At 32.3% G+C, this 18,942-nt stretch overlaps 1 protein-coding gene across 2 annotated transcripts; it reads right to left on the reverse strand.

Moving 5' to 3' along the window:
* Window positions 1-4,743: 4,743 nt before the first annotated feature.
* On the reverse strand, window positions 4,744-12,580 carry LOC134266783 (AN1-type zinc finger protein 5-like). 2 transcript variants are annotated; one of them, XM_062749015.1, is made up of 5 exons: window positions 12,493-12,580; window positions 11,635-11,830; window positions 9,876-10,019; window positions 9,184-9,276; window positions 4,744-7,265 (listed from the first exon to the last, which is right to left on the reverse strand). In XM_062749015.1, exons 2-5 carry the CDS (start codon window positions 11,819-11,821, stop codon window positions 7,117-7,119), a joined length of 573 nt encoding a protein of 190 aa, XP_062604999.1. In that variant the 5' UTR covers window positions 11,822-11,830; window positions 12,493-12,580; the 3' UTR covers window positions 4,744-7,116. The 2 variants fall into 2 exon arrangements, with proteins under 2 accessions (XP_062604999.1, XP_062604998.1); XM_062749014.1 differs by having other exon boundaries at window positions 11,581-11,830.
* Window positions 12,581-18,942: the final 6,362 nt, after the last annotated feature.

Consider the following 18,942-nt stretch of genomic DNA (forward strand, 5'->3'; position numbering starts at 1 on the left):
GAATTGATACAACGTTAGATGCACTGTCAGGCTCAAAATGGTTTTCTACGATAGATCTTAAGAGTGGGTATTGGCAGGTGAAAATGTCACCTGAAGATAAACCCAAAACAGCTTTTTCAATCCCGGGGGGAGGACACTGGCAATTTTTAAACATGCCATTTGGTTTATGTAATGCGGGAGCAACTTTTGAAAGACTAATGGAAAGGGTGTTATCAAATCTTTCTTGGAAAATATGTCTTGTCTATTTAGATGATATAATAATATTGTCTAAAACTTTTGAAGAACATATTGAAAATTTAAGACAAGTTTTTGGGCGACTGAGGGAGGCTAATTTGAAAATGAACCCAAAGAAATGTTTGTTATTGCAAAAAGAAGTTCCCTTTCTGGGACATATTGTGAGCGAACATGGGATAGCCACTGATCCCTCAAAGATTGACTCAGTAAACAATTGGCCCATTCCTAGAAATGTTAAAGAAGTTCGAAGCTTCTTAGGTCTTTGTTCATACTATAGGAAATTTATATACAAATTCTCAGATATGGCAAGACCATTACATAAACTTACAGAAGCAAATAGGAAGTTTATATGGGATAATGATTGCAATGTAGCATTTGTTATGCTAAGGCGAGCATTAACTAGTTCTCCCATTCTTTCCTATCCTAATGAAGAAGGCTTATTCGTTTTAGATACTGATGCCTCTAACATAGGTTTGGGAGCCGTTCTTTCCCAAGAGCAGGGGGGAGTAGAAAAAGTCATAAGTTATTATAGCAAGACATTTAGTGCTGCTGAACGTCGTTATTGTGCGACTAGAAGGGAGTTACTAGCTATAGTAAACTCAATAAAGCACTTTCACCACTATTTATATGGGAAGACATTCAAAGTTAGAACAGATCATGGGTCCCTAACTTGGTTGTTAAATTTCAAAAATCCAGAGGGTCAAATAGCACGTTGGTTTGAATTTTTGTCTTCATATGATTTCAAAATTGAATATCGGGCAGGTCGCACTCGGGAGGGTGCCGTGTTACGGTTCCGTAATTATTCCCGTTACTATAAGTAACATTTTCTGTGGAAATACATAGTACAAGTTAAACAAATACTCCCTGCAATATATACTGGTCCATAAAATGACAAATTCATGTTTAATTTATTGTATGTTTAATTTCATCAACAACATTGTATATTTACCAAGTGTAAAATTGGGACGAGGTCGGTAATTAGTGACGCCCGAATTTCCTCGACATCTTTACATTCCCAAGTCACGCTTCAACTGTTTATGATTGTTTTGTTTATGCTTACAAAGTCCATCAGCGATAAGTATTATGAATGTTTCCCACAATAATTATCCGCGCCCTAGGGTGCGTGTTTCCTTTCGTCGGTTCGATCGGCATGGCAGCATATCAACTAACAAGCATGGCGGGTATTTTCACTTTGTCGTGACGTCACGACAATCGAGCCCGATGCCAATATAAGCCAGCGCAAATCGACTGACAGTCAGAATGGGTTTAGAATAGGTCAGAATAGGTTCGATCACCGCATCGCCAGCAAGGCTGGGAGCGATATCGACGGGAAATTATTGTGACATAATTAATTAATTAATTTTGGGGAGCTGATGAATTTTGTAACATATTTTATTATTACTTTTTACTATTTATATTGAATTAGCCTGTAGGAGAAAATTAGTGGGAGGTAAAATAACTCTCCCATAACTATACCTGACTATAATTGTATTGTAAAGAACTCCCAATATTTTGGGAAAAGACAAATACTTTTATAAATTTATATTAATAATTCCCTAAAACTTATTTCTCCCATTTAAGAATATTTTATTCCCATTCTGGGAGAGAAATAATATTTCTACGGGAGTAAGAAATAGGGATAAACATTCAAAGAGATTGTGCAAATTAAATACAACAAGCAATAATAAATTTTTATAAACTTTAATCCTGACTCATAGTTCTTTTGTCCAATATACAGAATTGGGAGACCCACAAGTTGTCTCAAGGGAGGAAAACCCTGAACGGCAACATTTATATGGAAGCATCCTCAGGTAGTGAAGATTCAAGTTTGTTCAAATCATGACCCCCAGGGGTAGGGCGGGGCCAAAATGGCCGACCAAAGTTTTACATAGAAATATATAGGAAAATTCTTTAAAAATCTTCTTCTCAAGAATGACAAAGCCATAATTCATCAAATTTATATGGAAGCATCCTCAGGTAGTGAAGATTCAAGTTTGTTCAAATCATGACCCCAGGGGGTAGGGCGGGGCCAAAATGGCCGACCAAAGTTTTACATAGAAATATATGGGAAAATTCTTTGAAGAATAGCAAATCCATGATTGATCATGGGATTACTTTTGGATTTTAACTTTTCAGTGATAAACCAATTTCTACTTTTTCTAAGCTACAGTACTCAGGTAAGCGATGTGGCCCATGGGCCTCTTGTCATTCAAAATCGTATAATACAGTCAAATCTTGTCATCTCAAACTTGATGGGACCAAGGAAACAACTGTCAGATATCTGTTGATTTTAGATATTGAGGGTAAAATACAGTATACAGGGGAATTTTATTTTTGCACCTTTCGTCCTAACCTCGGTTGGGCGTAATTTAAAACTGGTGAATTCAAGAAATGCAGTATAATTTCTTTAACAAAACTGTGATTGGGCGAATTTAAAACAGGAGAAAATTGTTTGCAAGTGTGAAAGGGCGAAAATAAAAGAGGGTGAAAATTACCCTGTATACAGCGATCAAAGAATTAGTGGTTGGGACTTCCATATCTCTTTGAAATATCCATAATATAGGAAATATCCATGTTCCAGATACCTAAGTTCAACTGTATATTGGTTGCAGGATACTGTAGATTGGCAAATATTCGCGATGGTTTTATTTTCGCTATGTTCGCGATTTATCAATTTTCCGCGAAATTAAACCCATCGTGAATGTTATTTTTGGTTATTAATAATGTTTAATTGCTTATACAAAAATTTTGAATTAATTTCTTGCAGCGTGAAATTAAAACCATCGCAAATTGTACTTTTTGAGATATCGTGAAATTTTAACACCGTGGAATTAAAACGATTTACAGTATATTAACAGAGGCCCCAAGACCTATAATTTCCCTTCTGGTAAATAGTAAAATATTGTCAGTGTGACTTGCACTGCATCATGGTTCCTGAGAATTTTTTAGCAATCACTAATTTTTTTTGATTCATTGATTTACTGTTTCACTGTATACCTCACTTGTTGAGGAGCCATTTTTTAATACAAATCCTTGCCCCAAGGAATCTTTTATGAATTTTCATAAGGTCATAAAAAATTAATTTCTTGGTTCTCGGAGGCCCTCCCTCATCTCTTCCAAGGATGCCTCATTGACCCTTTTTATTGCTAAGTCAATAAAATAAAAACAAATCACCTCCCTCATCATTTTTTGAGGTTTTGTACAATGTAAAAAGCTGCCTCATCATGTTTTGGGGGCAATAAAAGTTTTTAAAAAAGGCCTCCCTCCCTCATCATATTTCTCGAAAAAAGGCCTGAGAACCAGGAATTAATTTTGCATGGCTTAAACATTACATTTTATTTTTTCTAGAAAGATGTCCTTTTCATCAGCTTTTCCCTCTGGGTCACACATATCTATTTGATTTCATCTACATATACATGACTTGTATATATATATACAAGTGACTCTCCTCTTGTTTGTATACAATGGGTTGTAAATGTCCCTACCCTTTGTCTAAAAATTGAGACTGTGGGAAATAGAAATTGACTTGTGAAGCCTTCCAGTAATCAAAATATCCACAAAGTAGTCATAGCGAACCATTCATTTACCTAAATGAAGGTGCTTCAATCTTGAAAATTATTAGTCATGGATGGATTCCAAAATGAATAAAAGATGTTGCAAATAAAAATTGGTTTACAATAATTAAATAAGGAGTACTTGCTTTACAGTTCTGAATAACAGTTCATGTTGTAAATGATGATAGATGTTCATATATATTTAAACTGTAAGATATTTGTTTGTGCAGACGTAGAATTGTATTGTTTTCAAGAAATACTCATTCTCTGTCCATGACAAATATGATCATTAATTTAAAAACATTTTTATAAAATAATAATTATGTTTGAATCATTTTCAGTTTCTATTGATGTTTGCCCTGTGGCTCTGATGTGCTCTTCATTATAATGTACTGTCAAAATGTCTCTTGTTTGGAAGTACATCATTGTACATGTATTTTCATTTCAAATCACAAAGATTAAGTACACTCAAATCTTGTTCTCTCAAACTTGATGGGACAGAGGAAAAACTTCAAGATATCCAATGATTTGAAATATAAAGGGTCAAAAATACTTGAAGAATAATTAAGTGGCTGGGACTTCCAAATCACTTTCAATTGACATATCCATGTTCTAAGATACCTAAGTTCAACATTATGTTGGTTGCAGAATGTATTTAACAGGATCCTTAAGACCTAGAAGTGCCCTTCATATAAAGAGCAGAATATTGTCCGACAGTGTGACCCACACTGCACTGTGGTTCCTGAGAATTTTTGAGACGGGGGAAATAAAAATTGTCTTGTGAAGCCTTAAATCTACTATTCAAAATATCCACAAAGAAACTATTCCATGCATTTTTTGAAGAAAACATACATCTTGAAAAATCCCTGCCTATGAAAATCTGACCCCACTAACTTATTATGCATATAAAATTGCAATAAAAATTCCCTTGATAATGAAAACACTGAAAATCTGCATCTATAACAAGTTTATTCAAATATTTTCACAGCTCATGATGAAATCGTTCCATGAAATGAAACTAAAAATCTGACGAGGGTTAAATGGATTTTTTTCAAAAAAGCGTATGTATGATACTGTATAGAAAGTGCATATAACGGTAGTGACAATGTTTTAAATGTAGAAGCATGTACACACAAATACACATTATTTTTTTCTTCACACAAGGAATTTGAGGGCATAACATTTTTAAAGTGAAATTTACTTAAATTTGAGAAAAATATAACAACAACACTGAATTTGAAAATTGAAATAAAAGCATGTCTTGCTTTGTAATCTAACAAAAAAAAAAAATGACTTTCACGTTTAGAAACAAAAATATAACAATCCTAATAACAATTTGTATTCATGTACTCTTGTGCATTACATTGATAAATTGTATGAGAAATATGTGCACGTCTGTGTATACTTTCTTTATATATTTTAATAACCAAATTTCAATGTTTATCATTGTTTATATAGAGGGGGAAAAACTGCAAAATGTGTATGGATTTTTAAATGACAAAAAAATCACTATGTTATATGGTTAATCAAACAAATCAATAATCAATTAATAACAATACACATGAATATACTTTTAATTATAGATATCTAGCTTTACAGACACACCATTTCTTCTTTATACATTCATACTCCAGTCAAACACAGACAACCAATATATATATCACTTTAACATTCATCAAATGAAAACCAATCACAATTATTCAAATGTCCTCTAAACAACCAATCAGAATTCTTCTTTCAAATACCCATTTACACACACAGCCAATCACAATTGTTCTTTCATCAGACACAATGATTGAACCACACACTAAAATCCTTATCAACCCTACCAATATAATGCTACATGTGTGGGAGATATAAACAATTAAGACAGGTGGAATTGCATAAATCACCATAATTAAAAAAGAAGAAATCTGCAAATTGTATTTTATATCAAAAAATACTTTACACTTTATAATGGGGAACATTTACAATGATCTACTTCAGGGATAGGATAAAAGTCCACTCTTGAAAAAGTGTGTGAGGGTGTATATTTAAATGTAGAAGGAAAATTGTTTTAAAAAACGTTTTACACAAGGGATAAGTGGAATATTATTATATTCAAAGTTGACCATATCAATAGAAATAGGGGGAAAAAAAAGGGGGGGGGAGGATTTAAAGGCAAAGGATTCTTATGAGGGGTTATAGTGCAAACTGAATTTTCACACAGAAAATAACACTGTGGACTTAACAAGCTCTGCACATGCACTGGTGTAAGAAGCTCCTATGTACAATTACCATTTTGTAAACAATTAATTATCTAACTAATTAAACAATTTATCGTCCGATGTAAAATACAAATGGGTAAAATACCGACACAATTACAATATTTGAAAAATAGTCATAAACACTACATATACGTTAGATTGATATCATTAGTATCATATTTTTTTTTCATAAATATTACTTTTCGATACTTTAAAAAAAAAAGAAAAAATATTTTGAGAAAGAGGGCACAGCTTTGGAAATAAATAAAAATCATAATTAATGCTCGCCTGTGTGCAAAGTTAGCATCTGCATATTAAAAGTCTGCAAGCACTGGGTATACTCAATATTTCAATGCATACATTAATATAAAATTGTCAATTCAAAATGCACAGAAACACTTGTAGATCAACCCCTATATTATTTTACACAAAACAAAAAATTGACTCTATCCCTCATATTTCCTCAATACACCTGTATGTTAACATTTTCTCCCACAATTCTTGACTTTTCTCCCACAATTCTCTGTAAAATCACATAGACAGTGGAGTTCACATTTGCAAAAAAGCAACTGTAAATGCATTTTTACATATTTAATTATGTAAATGTTGGGGAAAATGTTGACATGCTATAATAACTGTGACACTGACTGATGGTCACACCTGAAGACTTAATGAATTATCTTAAATAAAAGGTGTCTTACGAACAAAAAAATACTGAAAAAGTATTAGTGCTAAAAAATATCAAAAGAAACATAAACAAATATATATATTAATTATAATAAATACTTTCCAAATTCCACAAAAAAGGGGGGAAAAACAATAAATTATCAACAATTTTTTTTCCATTTCAAGAAGTTAATATCTTAATCCCTTTGAACTAAAATTACCAAAAAAAATATATAAATTTTTTTATTTCCTTAATTCCTCCATTCTGTAAAATCTAATATAAGCTCTCTCTTTGATGTTTCTATTAATGCAAAAAAAAACACCCACACATTTTAAAACAAAAAGGAAAAAAAAATTTTTTAGACACAAGTGTCTGAAGAAGACAACAATACGATAACTCCTACGCCATCACGGCATTAAATCTTCTGAATTTTCTCTGCCACAATAACAGGGTTGTGCTTGCGGATCTGCTCTTGTGCAAGTTCCTTGTAGTTAAAATCACATTCGTGCTTGTCCGAATATCTGTGCATACTACAAAACAGGCCTCCGCAGCGACAGGGAAAACCTACAATCAAATTGTAGAAAATTAATTTTAAAAATTCATTTAATCATACATTTCATAATTAAAATTAATGAAAGAAAAATAAATTATTGCATCAATTATTCAATGAAGGCAGAAGCTTAAAAAATTTGATGCTGTGAATCTACATGTAAGTGTTAATGCAGGTTGAATAGATAAAATTACCACTAATGTTATTACTAGGAGACATATTAAAGAGAGTATAATACTCCTTTTATAGTTAAGTCGAAAAAACAACTTTAAAGAAAAATAATTGCAATTTCCTATATTTCTCCTGTGCTAATGACTAAACGCTTGAAGCACTAACAATATGAACAGATTTGGGAAAAAAATGTCCATTTAGGCCAAATAAAAAATTAAGATTGGTTCTCAGGCCCCGCCGCATTCAAGTTTACCCTGCCACATTAAATTTTTTTTTTTGGGGGGGGGGGGGGGGGTTAATTGACTCAAAATATTCCAGAAATTGTTGATTTGTTTTGACAGGTTTTAAGTTTAGAAGGTCAAAATCTGTATCATTAAAGCGTTTTTGAAGTTATGACTCCGCTGAAAACAGACCTAGACTAGTGGAGTTAAAGAAGCCAAACATGTTTGACGTTTTGGATTATCAGTCCTGGCACTGTAACTTGTGGCCCCAATATTTTGATGTCATGAAACACAATTGGCAATAAAAGTTCCAACATATCTGTAAGAAAATTACTTGATTCAATTTGACTGTCATGTTGGACCTAGGTGGTGAACTTTTCCGTCCAACTTGGTCAAAGAATGAATTCTGCAGTCCAGAGTTATGCAGTTGAGACATTGGTTGGTAAATAAAAAAGGATTTGTTTGTCAGGGAGATGCTTTCAGATAGTATCAATGAAACTATCAGTTTGTTTGGAAGTTATGATAAATTTAATCTAGTCTGAAAATACAGATGCAGTTCCGAGCAAAATTCAAAATGAAGTCAAAAACGTAATGTCTTTAAAGTTTCAAAAACACTATTACCTGAACCCTATTTAGAAGATACTAAAATCAGGAATAACAAGAGAGTGTTAATTTTTAACAAGATTCTGTATATGAATACACTCATGGAGACTCAAGCTTAATAATTATTCATAGGATGTGAATTACACTACAGAATCTCAAAGCTTCAAATTTCACCAAGGGTCCACGCATAAGTTGTTTGTTAAGCTTTTTCATGAGAAAGAACTTGTCCCACTCAAATCCATTTTAGAATCCCTAAGGCTATTTCAAGTATTGCTCAATTTCCTGAAGTTTGTTACTGCTGTGGAAGCGTTGACAATGAGCAGAAAGTTGATCATGCCAGAAGTACCTACCCAGTCTACTATTTAAATTTTATAATGATAGAAAATCTTTCTAAACAGAAACATAACTTGTGGAATGAAAAGAATGCAAAAGTACAAAAAAAAAGGAATGAATATCTTTGAATGTTTAATGAAATAACATGATTTGTGGCAGTAATATAAAATGATCTTGAAAATAAAATAAAAAAACTGCCTGCCTCATTTGATTTTTAAACAGATGGCCTGAGAACCAACTTTTTTTTTGTTTGGCCTTATTTTCTTCAAAGTTGTTTCGAAGCAATTTTGCAATTTTCTGCTACATTGGGGGTACAAGAGGTGCAATTTAATTGTCGTTAGGGCCTGTCTTGGGACACAGTAAAATTATGGTGATCAAAATGAACCTTCACCACCCTACAACAATACATGTTTTTCCCTTTATTTTTCTCTATTCCTTTTGATCCCAATTCATCTAGAACTTCTAGACTAGATGAGGCAATCAAGAAAACTTGATAACAAAATGACCTTGATCATTTGAAAGGTTTTGGGAAGGACACACAATGGCAGCAGAATATCCACACACAATCTCCACAATAAATAAAGAACTAGGGTGCATATGTTACCTGTAAGGCCCACTTTCTTTTTACAGGTAGTACAGCGGTTCTTCTTTGATTTCTTATCATCCGGTGATGAGGCCACATCCGTAACAACCCCTCCTACAAATTTATAATTCTGCATTATAATAACATACCGCTACACTTGATCAGACCTGTTCACCCATGGTATTGTCTCTCAGTATTTTTTATAAGATTTGTCAGTGAGATTTCGATACGCCGAAATCGTAAGAGTATACAGGTCTGCAAGAAAAGTAAAATATGCCTCCATCATTCTAAATAAATACATGTGTGAAGTACAGAGTACTCTTTCGAATACATAATTACATGTGATGTTGTTCACTCAACTGATATTCATACACGTTTTTTTTTTCCTTGCCAACCTACATATAAATAAAATTTTCATTTCATTTCTATTTTCAGTATAATTTTTTTTCTCCACAACTGTATTCTACTTTTAAGGGGTGAGAGTAGTGTTTTCCCTCTATATCAAACTAACTGACAAAAGATCCATTGTAACGGGCCAGGCATTAGGGTTAATATTAAGTTCTACACTACCTCCAAGCAATTTTTAAACAATTCTAAACAACATTCTTTATCAAGCGAAACTGTCAATTTAGCTTGTGGCTCATTCTTGGAGAAAGCACACTTGGTGGAAGGGGGGGGGGAGATATGAGGACCTGGGTATTCAATCCTCTTACCAGTAGCAATGTCCGCTTTATCTGCCTCCTGTTTACTAGAGCTGACCCCGGGGATGGGGACAGTGGGGGTCGCCGTCTCGACACTGGGGGTGGTGCTGGCAGCCAGGTCCTTTAGGGAGTTAGAACTACCAGACTCGGGGGTACCTACAATCACAACCTAAACATGTAAATATCTATCTTAGTATTAACACAATCACAACCTTAACATGTAAATATCTATCTTAGTATTAACACAATCACAACCTTAACATGTAAATATCTATCTTAGTATTAACACAATCACAACCTTAACATGTAAATATCTATCTTAGTATTAACACAATCACAACCTCAACATGTAAATATCTATCTTAGTATTAACACAATCACAACCTTAACATGTAAATATCTATCTTAGTATTAACACAATCACAACCTCAACATGTAAATATCCATATTAGTGCTAACACCAAGAAAACAGTGGTATTTTTTCCTTGAGTCTGTTTTTATCATTGCACGATTTTGAACTTTTAATAAAACAAAATAGAAATATTTTAACATTTCTTCCTAACTCACGTAACTGTTAAATCTAAAACCTAAATTACATCCTTTATCCAATCCAAATATTATTAATAATTATTCATCTTATTTGTTCAAAGTGTTAAATGATAAGAAAATTTAAGAAAAATTCAAAAAACTAAAAATTTCTTTTACCTGTTTACAATATAAACACAGTTTGATTATTTGAAATTATTAATACTTGTAATGAATGAATACATAAATAGCAAAGCATGGGAAAAGCTGATCATGATTTAAGCCCACCAACAAAACAATGACAAGGATATAAATCATGTAAATAGAGACTGTTCACACAAGATTGAGTAAAGAGGAAAGGGAAGCAAAATACTGGCACAGTGTGTACCAGTGCAAAAAACAGCAGCGAATAAAATTAAAGCATACACAAGATTTGAAAATCCTTGACACTATTTAGCAAGCAGGGTAACAATTTGGGTAGAGGAACAAGAATTTGCTTTAAATTTTGAATTTTTAAGAAGACGTTGAACATGTTGAACCAAGCATTGCCGTTGAACCAAGCATTGCGAAGAGTGTTTAGAAATAAAACAGTTCAGGCAGAGAAATGTAGACAGAAGAGAGATGAGATAACAACGTAGAAAGAACAAGCAAATGATCAATGGGAAAACAGACAGATGTGGGAGAACAGACAGTAGTGTATTGTAAATGTATTATATTTAGCGTGTACGATATTTGGCGGAAATTGAGTTTTAAACAAGTTAACGTAGATTTGATTTAGCGCATTTTCTAATGTTCTTATTTATGTATATAAGTACAAAACATTTAGCGTTGTACTTGAATTAGCGGAAGTGTCTTTCCGCCAAAAGCGCTAAAAAGAATACACAGCCAAATATAATATGTTTACAGTATTTGGGAATACAGAAAAACATGGGATAGCAGAAGGCTGAGCAATGGGAAAATTCACTATTACATGCAGACAGCCAGGTCGAGAAAAGCAAGCGGGTGATTGATGGACAGACAGACAAAGTTGAACCATACCTAAAGAGACGTGAGCTAATGGGAAAAGCAAGCAGAGGGTCAATGGGAAACAGCTGAATAAACATGATAAACAAAAAGGAGTCAACAGACATGACGAGAAAAGCAAGCAGATGCTGGACAGACAGACAGACAGACGTAGGAGGTAATACCGTACCTAGAGAGGTGTGAGCTAACGTCGAGGTCACGTTTCCCACCGAATCCGTCTCACCTGAGCTGCTGACCGTGGCCGCCGCGGGACTGAGGCGGCCGCTGAGGGTGGGGGCGTTCTCTTTATTCTTCATCGTATCCTTATAGCACTTGGAGCACATACCCTCAAAGGAGGAGCTACCGTAGAAACCACACCCAGCACGGCACAGGGGGGACGGGTTCTGATTTCCATTCTGTTCCATATCCATTTTTATTTTCTGAAAAATTATCACGTATTTATCATTTTTTTTTATCTTTAAAGAATACATTCCTCTTAAGAATACATTCCTCTTCCAAATTATCAGTATAAGCATTGTTTAGTAACCTAGATAACACTTTCAGTTGGTGCTTTACTTCTGTTGTCAAAAATTGACAATGTAGAATTTGATCACAAAATCATATTTAAAACATGTTACAATTCAGCATGATCAGTATTAGTGAAATAATCAACCTCTTGGAGCATGATTTCTGCTGTCAAAAAGTGACTTTGAAGAAACTGATAATATTAAAACCATATTTAAATCATGTTGAAATGTATCCCCCCCAAAAAATTGGTGAATTCAAAATAGTTTTACATGAAAATCTACACTTCAAAGATTTTATAAAATTATGTATACATACTTATCCCAATAAATCTATGAAGTTATGAACCTACGAATTACTTCCAATGAAAAATTTTCCCTTACTGTATTTAAATCAGACATTGATAATGACAATGTTAATAGAATTAACACCTGCCTCTTGTACCAGTATAACTTTGTGACCTGAATCTGTGACCTACATTTTCTCCATGACAAATTACCTAGACATCATAATTCTTATGTTAAAAATCTATTAAGTTTGTACATTTGCAATATGACAATGGATATCTAATACTTACATTTCTTTTTATCTTGTTTTATATATTAAGTACCGTTGTGATTATAAAAATCACACAAATCTTCAAAGAAACTGAAATGACAAAAAAACATGAAAATGAAAATACAGACAAGAATGAAAATGAAAGTATCTTTTAAAATAATATGATCAATGATGATGAAATTCTTTATGGAAAAAAAAAGAACATTGGGCATCAAATCATATCTCATAACATTGCAGAGATCAATGTTTTTTTTCCTTTGTTTCTGAAAAAATGTGTTTTTAAGATCTGAATTGATTTAAAGTATTGATTCTGAACTTCTTTTTGCCAACTGAAGTACGTCTTAACTGCTCAACAGCGGGTTTTTTTTCCTTATATAACTGGTACCGATAAACGGCACCGTTCCCAATGCCAAAAAACGTTATTTTTTCCCAATTCTGTGACTAAAAATTCCCAATTCAACTGTGAAGCAAAAGATTACGATGACATCGTATTTCTTGTTAAATGAAACATTGTACAAGTTGACTAATTGTTTCACTTCCGCTTAAATCGAAAGTAGAGAAAGTTGTAATTCGGCAGGACCAGTGGTTAGACAGCGTAGTGTCATGCATTTTGACAAACTGAAAGCATGACAATGTGAAAACAAGGGACGTTGATATAAAAACAATAAGTACTTGTTGTTTATTCTTTAAAACAAGCAGTTATAGGTAATTAAGTTGGAATAAACGCAAAATACGTTGCATTTGCATAAATAAGAGAAAATTCTCCTTTGTTTTTCTTTGATGTTATTTTTCCCAATTGAACCGGTACCGGACCTTTTCCCAATGGGTGGAAAAAAATCGCTGCTCAATCAGTTATCTCACACACAAGTTTATGAGCTTTTGTCGGTCAGGGGCATAGTGTTTGTCAATGTTAAAAACATGAAGACCAACATTAACAAAATTATGTAAGATATTTAGTTTTCTGAGTTTAACATTTTAAAAACAATAATCATGTGGACTATAATTACACTGGTATTATCATGATTATAGATACAACATGTGCAGCCTTCATGTTGAGTTCTGCTAAAAATGGAACTATGTCAAGGCTGGTTCAAACTGGTTTTAATGTTTTTGTCAGTTGTAGTTATCACATATATAATATCATACCAAAGACTTTATTTTTTGTAAATAAATATTGCTTTAGCACAATATGTGTCACCATTATAATTTGCTACTAAAAGCAACACCAAATGATTATGAATTAAGTGTGGTGACAACTGAATCCATAATAGTTATTAATACTTTATAGGAAAAAGGGGGTGGTCCAATTGGATTTTTGTCATTTCCACGTAACTGGGAAAAAACATTTTTTTTTATCAAAAGACTCATGTGCCACATATGAAAATGGTATAGCTATTTTGCCTAAGAATAAGATCAATTCAATGACATATATAGTTCAATTTCCCCTTTGATCATGAATGACAGATGTGAATGAAAATGGATGTTTAAATATTTCAATTTAACACTAATTTATCACATCGTTATTTAAATTATTGCTATCATTATTTTCATAGTAAAGGATATGTTTGCCTCAATTACATGGATGCATTGATTTTGCCTCAATTTTACCTGTAATTTTCAATCAAAGGTATCAAATTTTTGCACGTGGATTTTGTTTTTTTGTTGTTCACTCATGTTCTCTGTGTTGAACAGTTCATGTGTTTGTGCGTTACTGCGTTTGTGTGTATGCTAGGTTATAGGGGGGTTATCCAAAATGTTCAAGACAGTAATAGATTATACATCTATTTAACTTATACATATTAATGTTGTAAATAAAGTATATTATCTTTGTTCAAAATTAGAAAAAAAAAAAGATTCTGTTCATATTTACTCAGGGGAATTCAGCCAAGAGGGAATCAGGGTTATTGCTGCAAAGCCACTTGGAGCCAACAGGGAATTGAGGCGAAACCACTCTCAGATTCAATTTCTTCAAAGAACATCTTCTAGTCTGTCCCAATCTCTTTTATTGAGATTTATATGGCGCAAAACCAACTCAGATTCGTTTCCATATGTAACAGAAGTTATTCATTACAAACACACAAAATGGGAGAGGGGAAAAATACTCCTGCTGGGCAGATTCAAACCTTAAAATTGTAAGATCTAGTAAGGTGCTCTACTGACTGAGCTATCAGGTCACCAGCTATCATCTGACCTTTATATACACAAATGGGCATGTATTTGGAGTCTGAGTTCCTATTCCTTGTCACTGTAACTATTTCTAAATATTGACCTCAAAAGTTTTGTTATGAACAAAGATGAAATGCTGTGGCTAACAGTAATAATTCTAGCAATAAGCATAGAAGAAATTTAGAAAAATCACATATTTAAGGTAAGGGGTGACTCGTCAAAGCTGGACTGTGTAAATGAATTGTACATTAATCATATAATAGGACTTAGAGCGAATCATCAACATGGAAGTGATGATTACTGATGCTAAATCATTATTTAAGACGATACTTCAAAATTGTAAACTTCTATATATGTTGTGTTAATCTAATTGTTACATTAGTTATATTTTCCATGCTTAAACATGTTAAACAGAATTAAAACTGGGTGAATGTTTTATGTGTGTCAATGTGTCAAATCAACACAAGTCATTTATCGAAGCATGCCCTAAAATGAGCGACAAAACAACAAAATCATAATAATTTTGATGGTAAATATTACTTATAAATTGAAGAAATCTGAATTTATATTTAATTATGCAGCAGAATATGCAATCTTCGTAAACACTTTGTTCGTCATTAAATTATTGACCATGATGAAAAAAAATTGAAACTTACAAAACAAAAGGAAATGGTCGATTTACACCTTTTAAAGCCAAATTGCTGTGTTTTTTTACTCTCATTATCATTGCTATGTCAAATTTCTGTCCTTTTTATGATTTTCTGACCAAAGTTCATTAGCTTCTCTGTAAAATATGAACCCTTCATGTAGTTTGTTTGTATTTCTGTCAATCAAAATGGCGACCTTGTTCAGAAAAACAACAAAATATCCACAAATCTTTTATATAAATCCTTCATGTTTAGTAAAAATGATCTTAAATATCATATTTGAATTATATTTCATCAATTTCCATATTAAACCCTGAAGACCTCTTTTTATGCGCGCGCAATTTTCTTCCTTAGTTTTAGTCTGTACGTGTAACAATTATCCCCTACATGCTATGGCTAATTATAATAATTCAGCATGATCACGATCGCATCACATCATAAGGTGGCTAACTGTTTACCATAGGAGGCATATAAATGAATGTGACGTCATTAGATCATGTTAATTCTGGACGGATTCATCTAAAAATAGGAAGAGGATGATACTAAATCGATCCTTTTAAACGGTATCTTGAAAATACGAAATGACTATACGTTGTGTCAAAACAAACATATTTAACTGATGAATAACACAAAATAAACTTGATGATTTTTTCTTTTTATTTTCATGTCAGGGATAATATCCATGAAAAGCCTAAAATTTTTTTTAAACAAGGATAAATTAATGCGTTATCCATGGTAAATAAATGAAAGCAAATAAAGGGGGAAATCAATTCAATCAATTATGCTCCAGAATTGATTTCGTAAAGTCTTTCTCTCATTGACTTTGAACCCGATCCTGAAAAAAATATGAAACCTATATATACACATGATAGGAACGCATGGTCGTTTTTTTTTCATTTTTTTTTACAGAATTGTTAATCTGTTATTTATGGAATATACATACTATGTGAAAACTGCTTTTACTCTGGGACAAAACTGTCATCAGTTACAAAACTGCCACACATATTTGAATATATTTTATTTTAAGTTTGAACATTTATATGAATTTTCAGAAAAACAAAAAAAAAAAAAAGGCGTTATATAAACATTTTTTCCAAGAGGGTCACTCTTAAAAAAATCCAACCCAGATTCATCAATTTCCAAAGAAAAACCTGTAAAGTCCTCTCGTTTCATGTGAAAATTTATTTCTAGTTGTACGAAGTGACAATTTACCTCATGGTCATTATTCTTCATAAGTCACATGACATTTTTAATTATAAGTTTAACATGAATCGACCGCGTTTTCGGGGTGAGGGGGGAGTTCTCAAGGACGGATTTTTAAAGTTTTAGTTGATCTATTTTATACATTGAATAATTTTAGTTGACTTTAGTTTGTGCAAACATTAAATGACTTTACAAAAATTTCTTAGAGGTTTGATTATTTTTCTCTCTCTCTAGATCTATGAAAAAAAAAAGCTTTTTTTTCTTATTCAAATAAAAATTAAAGAGATATATAAACGTTTTGTATCCCCATCAAATTTTAATTTAAATTGGAGGGTCCAAGATCAGTATTTAGTTTGTTTAGTTTACTAAATTTAACACCATGACTTTACAAAATTTTTTAATTTATGCCCCCACCCCCACCCCAACCCCATTGATATTTGCATGTGAAACATTATAACACACAGAGATATACATTTTTACTTTGAGTATATAATGGAAAATATAAATGGATTTTACGAAATTTTTCAGTCATTTATCTTTAAAAAAATCACTTCTTTTTTTCTTTTCTCAAGCAAACACTTAGCTAAGTTATCTCCATGGATACTTGGAAGAGAAGGATAATCAAATTAATTTACGAATATATTGGTATTAGAAAAAAAGTTTCCAAGTGTGACAAGATTAAACAGAGAAGTAATTTTAGTTATCATTGGAGTTAAAGTATTTCAAAATATAAAGTGGGTCTTTTGATAACCTTTATATTCTGTTAGATTAAACAGTGTGAGAGTATTAAATTCTATAAACTGGTAACATAATGGTAAAATAAAATTTAATGATTTATGTTTACTTTGTTCAATAATTTGAATTTTGTTTTTTTTTTTTTTGTTTTGTTTTGTTTTTGTTGTTTTTTGTTTTTGTATTTATTCATTACTTCAACGGATATTCTTGTGTAGTCGTCCAAAACCCTTGTAACTTTATCTTTAAATCAATGTACTTAGATCGCTTTCCTTCATCAAATACATGTATTTGTGGATAATCAGGATTACGGGATTAACAGTTGACATTTGGCATTCAACAATATTTTCTTACTCAAGAATTTTTGAATTCAATTTATAAAAGACTTGATTATAACGATATATTCTGAACAAAATTTGAATAGAAACAATAAGACGTAAAATAATTTGAAAGACAGATAGCGCCTCTTTTTTTAAATCTTTCTTTTATTTTTTCTTTTTTCTTTTTTTTTCTTTCTTTTCTTGCTTTTTTTTTTTTGACAAAATGATGTGTACGCACTTGCGTACTTGCGTATATATATACGCCTGATTTATATTACATGGCGTACTTATATAACTTAATATAAAATCTGTGACAATTATACAGGATTTTATTTCACGAAAAGTTACAATGTTCAAATATATAATGTAATAAATCAAAATAAACATGCTATATATATATGCACGCCTTTGTTCCATGTAACACCTTATAACTTTTTCTTCCCACCCGGAAGCTTTCGTAAATACATGTATATTTGATCCTACTTTATGACATCTTTAGACACGTGTTTATAAAAAATTGCCTTCGGACATTGATCATCAACACAAAGAAAACAAAAAGTACTTTGACAGTTAAAAAATACGCGCTCCCCCCGCGGTGTTTTGATCTTTTCCGCGATACACCCCCGCGGTTATTTCATCGCGGTCCTACCTGTACCCAGGTATAGACCGCGGCGGTGTGACTTACCGTTGACTGGCTCATCGGATTTATTTTACCTGTACGACCGTATAATATCTATAACTGCATATTGTTCGGTCTGTAAAATTGCAAACAAAACAAACAAACAAACAAACAAAAACAAAAAACAAACAACGACAAAAAAAATCAAATAGTGTATGATTGTTTTTCAAGTTATTCTGATGTTTGATAAATGTAAGTTTTTAAAACATGTTTTTAAATAATAAATTATATCCTCAGCATAAGCGTAAACTTTATTTCTCTAAATTAATGACTATATACCGTGTATCACTTTTACAATGAAACGCATACATGTTTCGATAAATATTCGATGGATGGAAGAGCTAGATATTCTGAAACATGTGTATAGGCAATGTGCAGTAAATCTCTCTCTCTCTCTCTCTCTCTCTCTCGTATTATTATTTGTTTTTTTTTTAATCAGCAAAATTCATGTTAAACGGCAACGCATTTCCGCTGGAAAGCATACATTAAGGTAATGTAAGTACGAACAATGTTCATTAGAAAAACGTGTTAACTGAAAACACTGAGTAGTAGAAATATTTGCATGCAGTTTAGTGTAACTTAATTTATTAACTCTCAATATTCAAATAAAACTAGTGCTAATTGTAACGGGGACCGTTACAGATGTTCCCCAAACGCTCCCCAACTCCCTTTTCGTGCCATATTCCCTGTAATCTCTATAAGATAAGAAATACTTTATGGAA

Source organism: Saccostrea cucullata, unplaced genomic scaffold, assembly GCF_032062105.1.
Source record: "Saccostrea cucullata isolate Sc308-1 unplaced genomic scaffold, CSIRO_AGI_Scuc_v1 ctg2892, whole genome shotgun sequence".
In the NCBI taxonomy this organism is placed as follows: domain Eukaryota; kingdom Metazoa; phylum Mollusca; class Bivalvia; order Ostreida; family Ostreidae; genus Saccostrea; species Saccostrea cuccullata.

Bases quoted from the DNA above. Each gene is read 5' to 3' on its own strand.
- LOC134266783 (XM_062749014.1), bottom strand. From the start codon at position 11,821: ATGGATATGGAACAGAATGGAAATCAGAACCCGTCCCCCCTGTGCCGT. The intron at 10,020-11,580 runs GTACGGTATTAC...TTGTGATTGTAG, and splicing joins GTTAGCTCACACCTCTCTAG to GTACCCCCGAGTCTGGTAGT. The intron at 9,277-9,875 runs GTAAGAGGATTG...ATAAATTTGTAG, and splicing joins TAAAGCGGACATTGCTACTG to GAGGGGTTGTTACGGATGTG.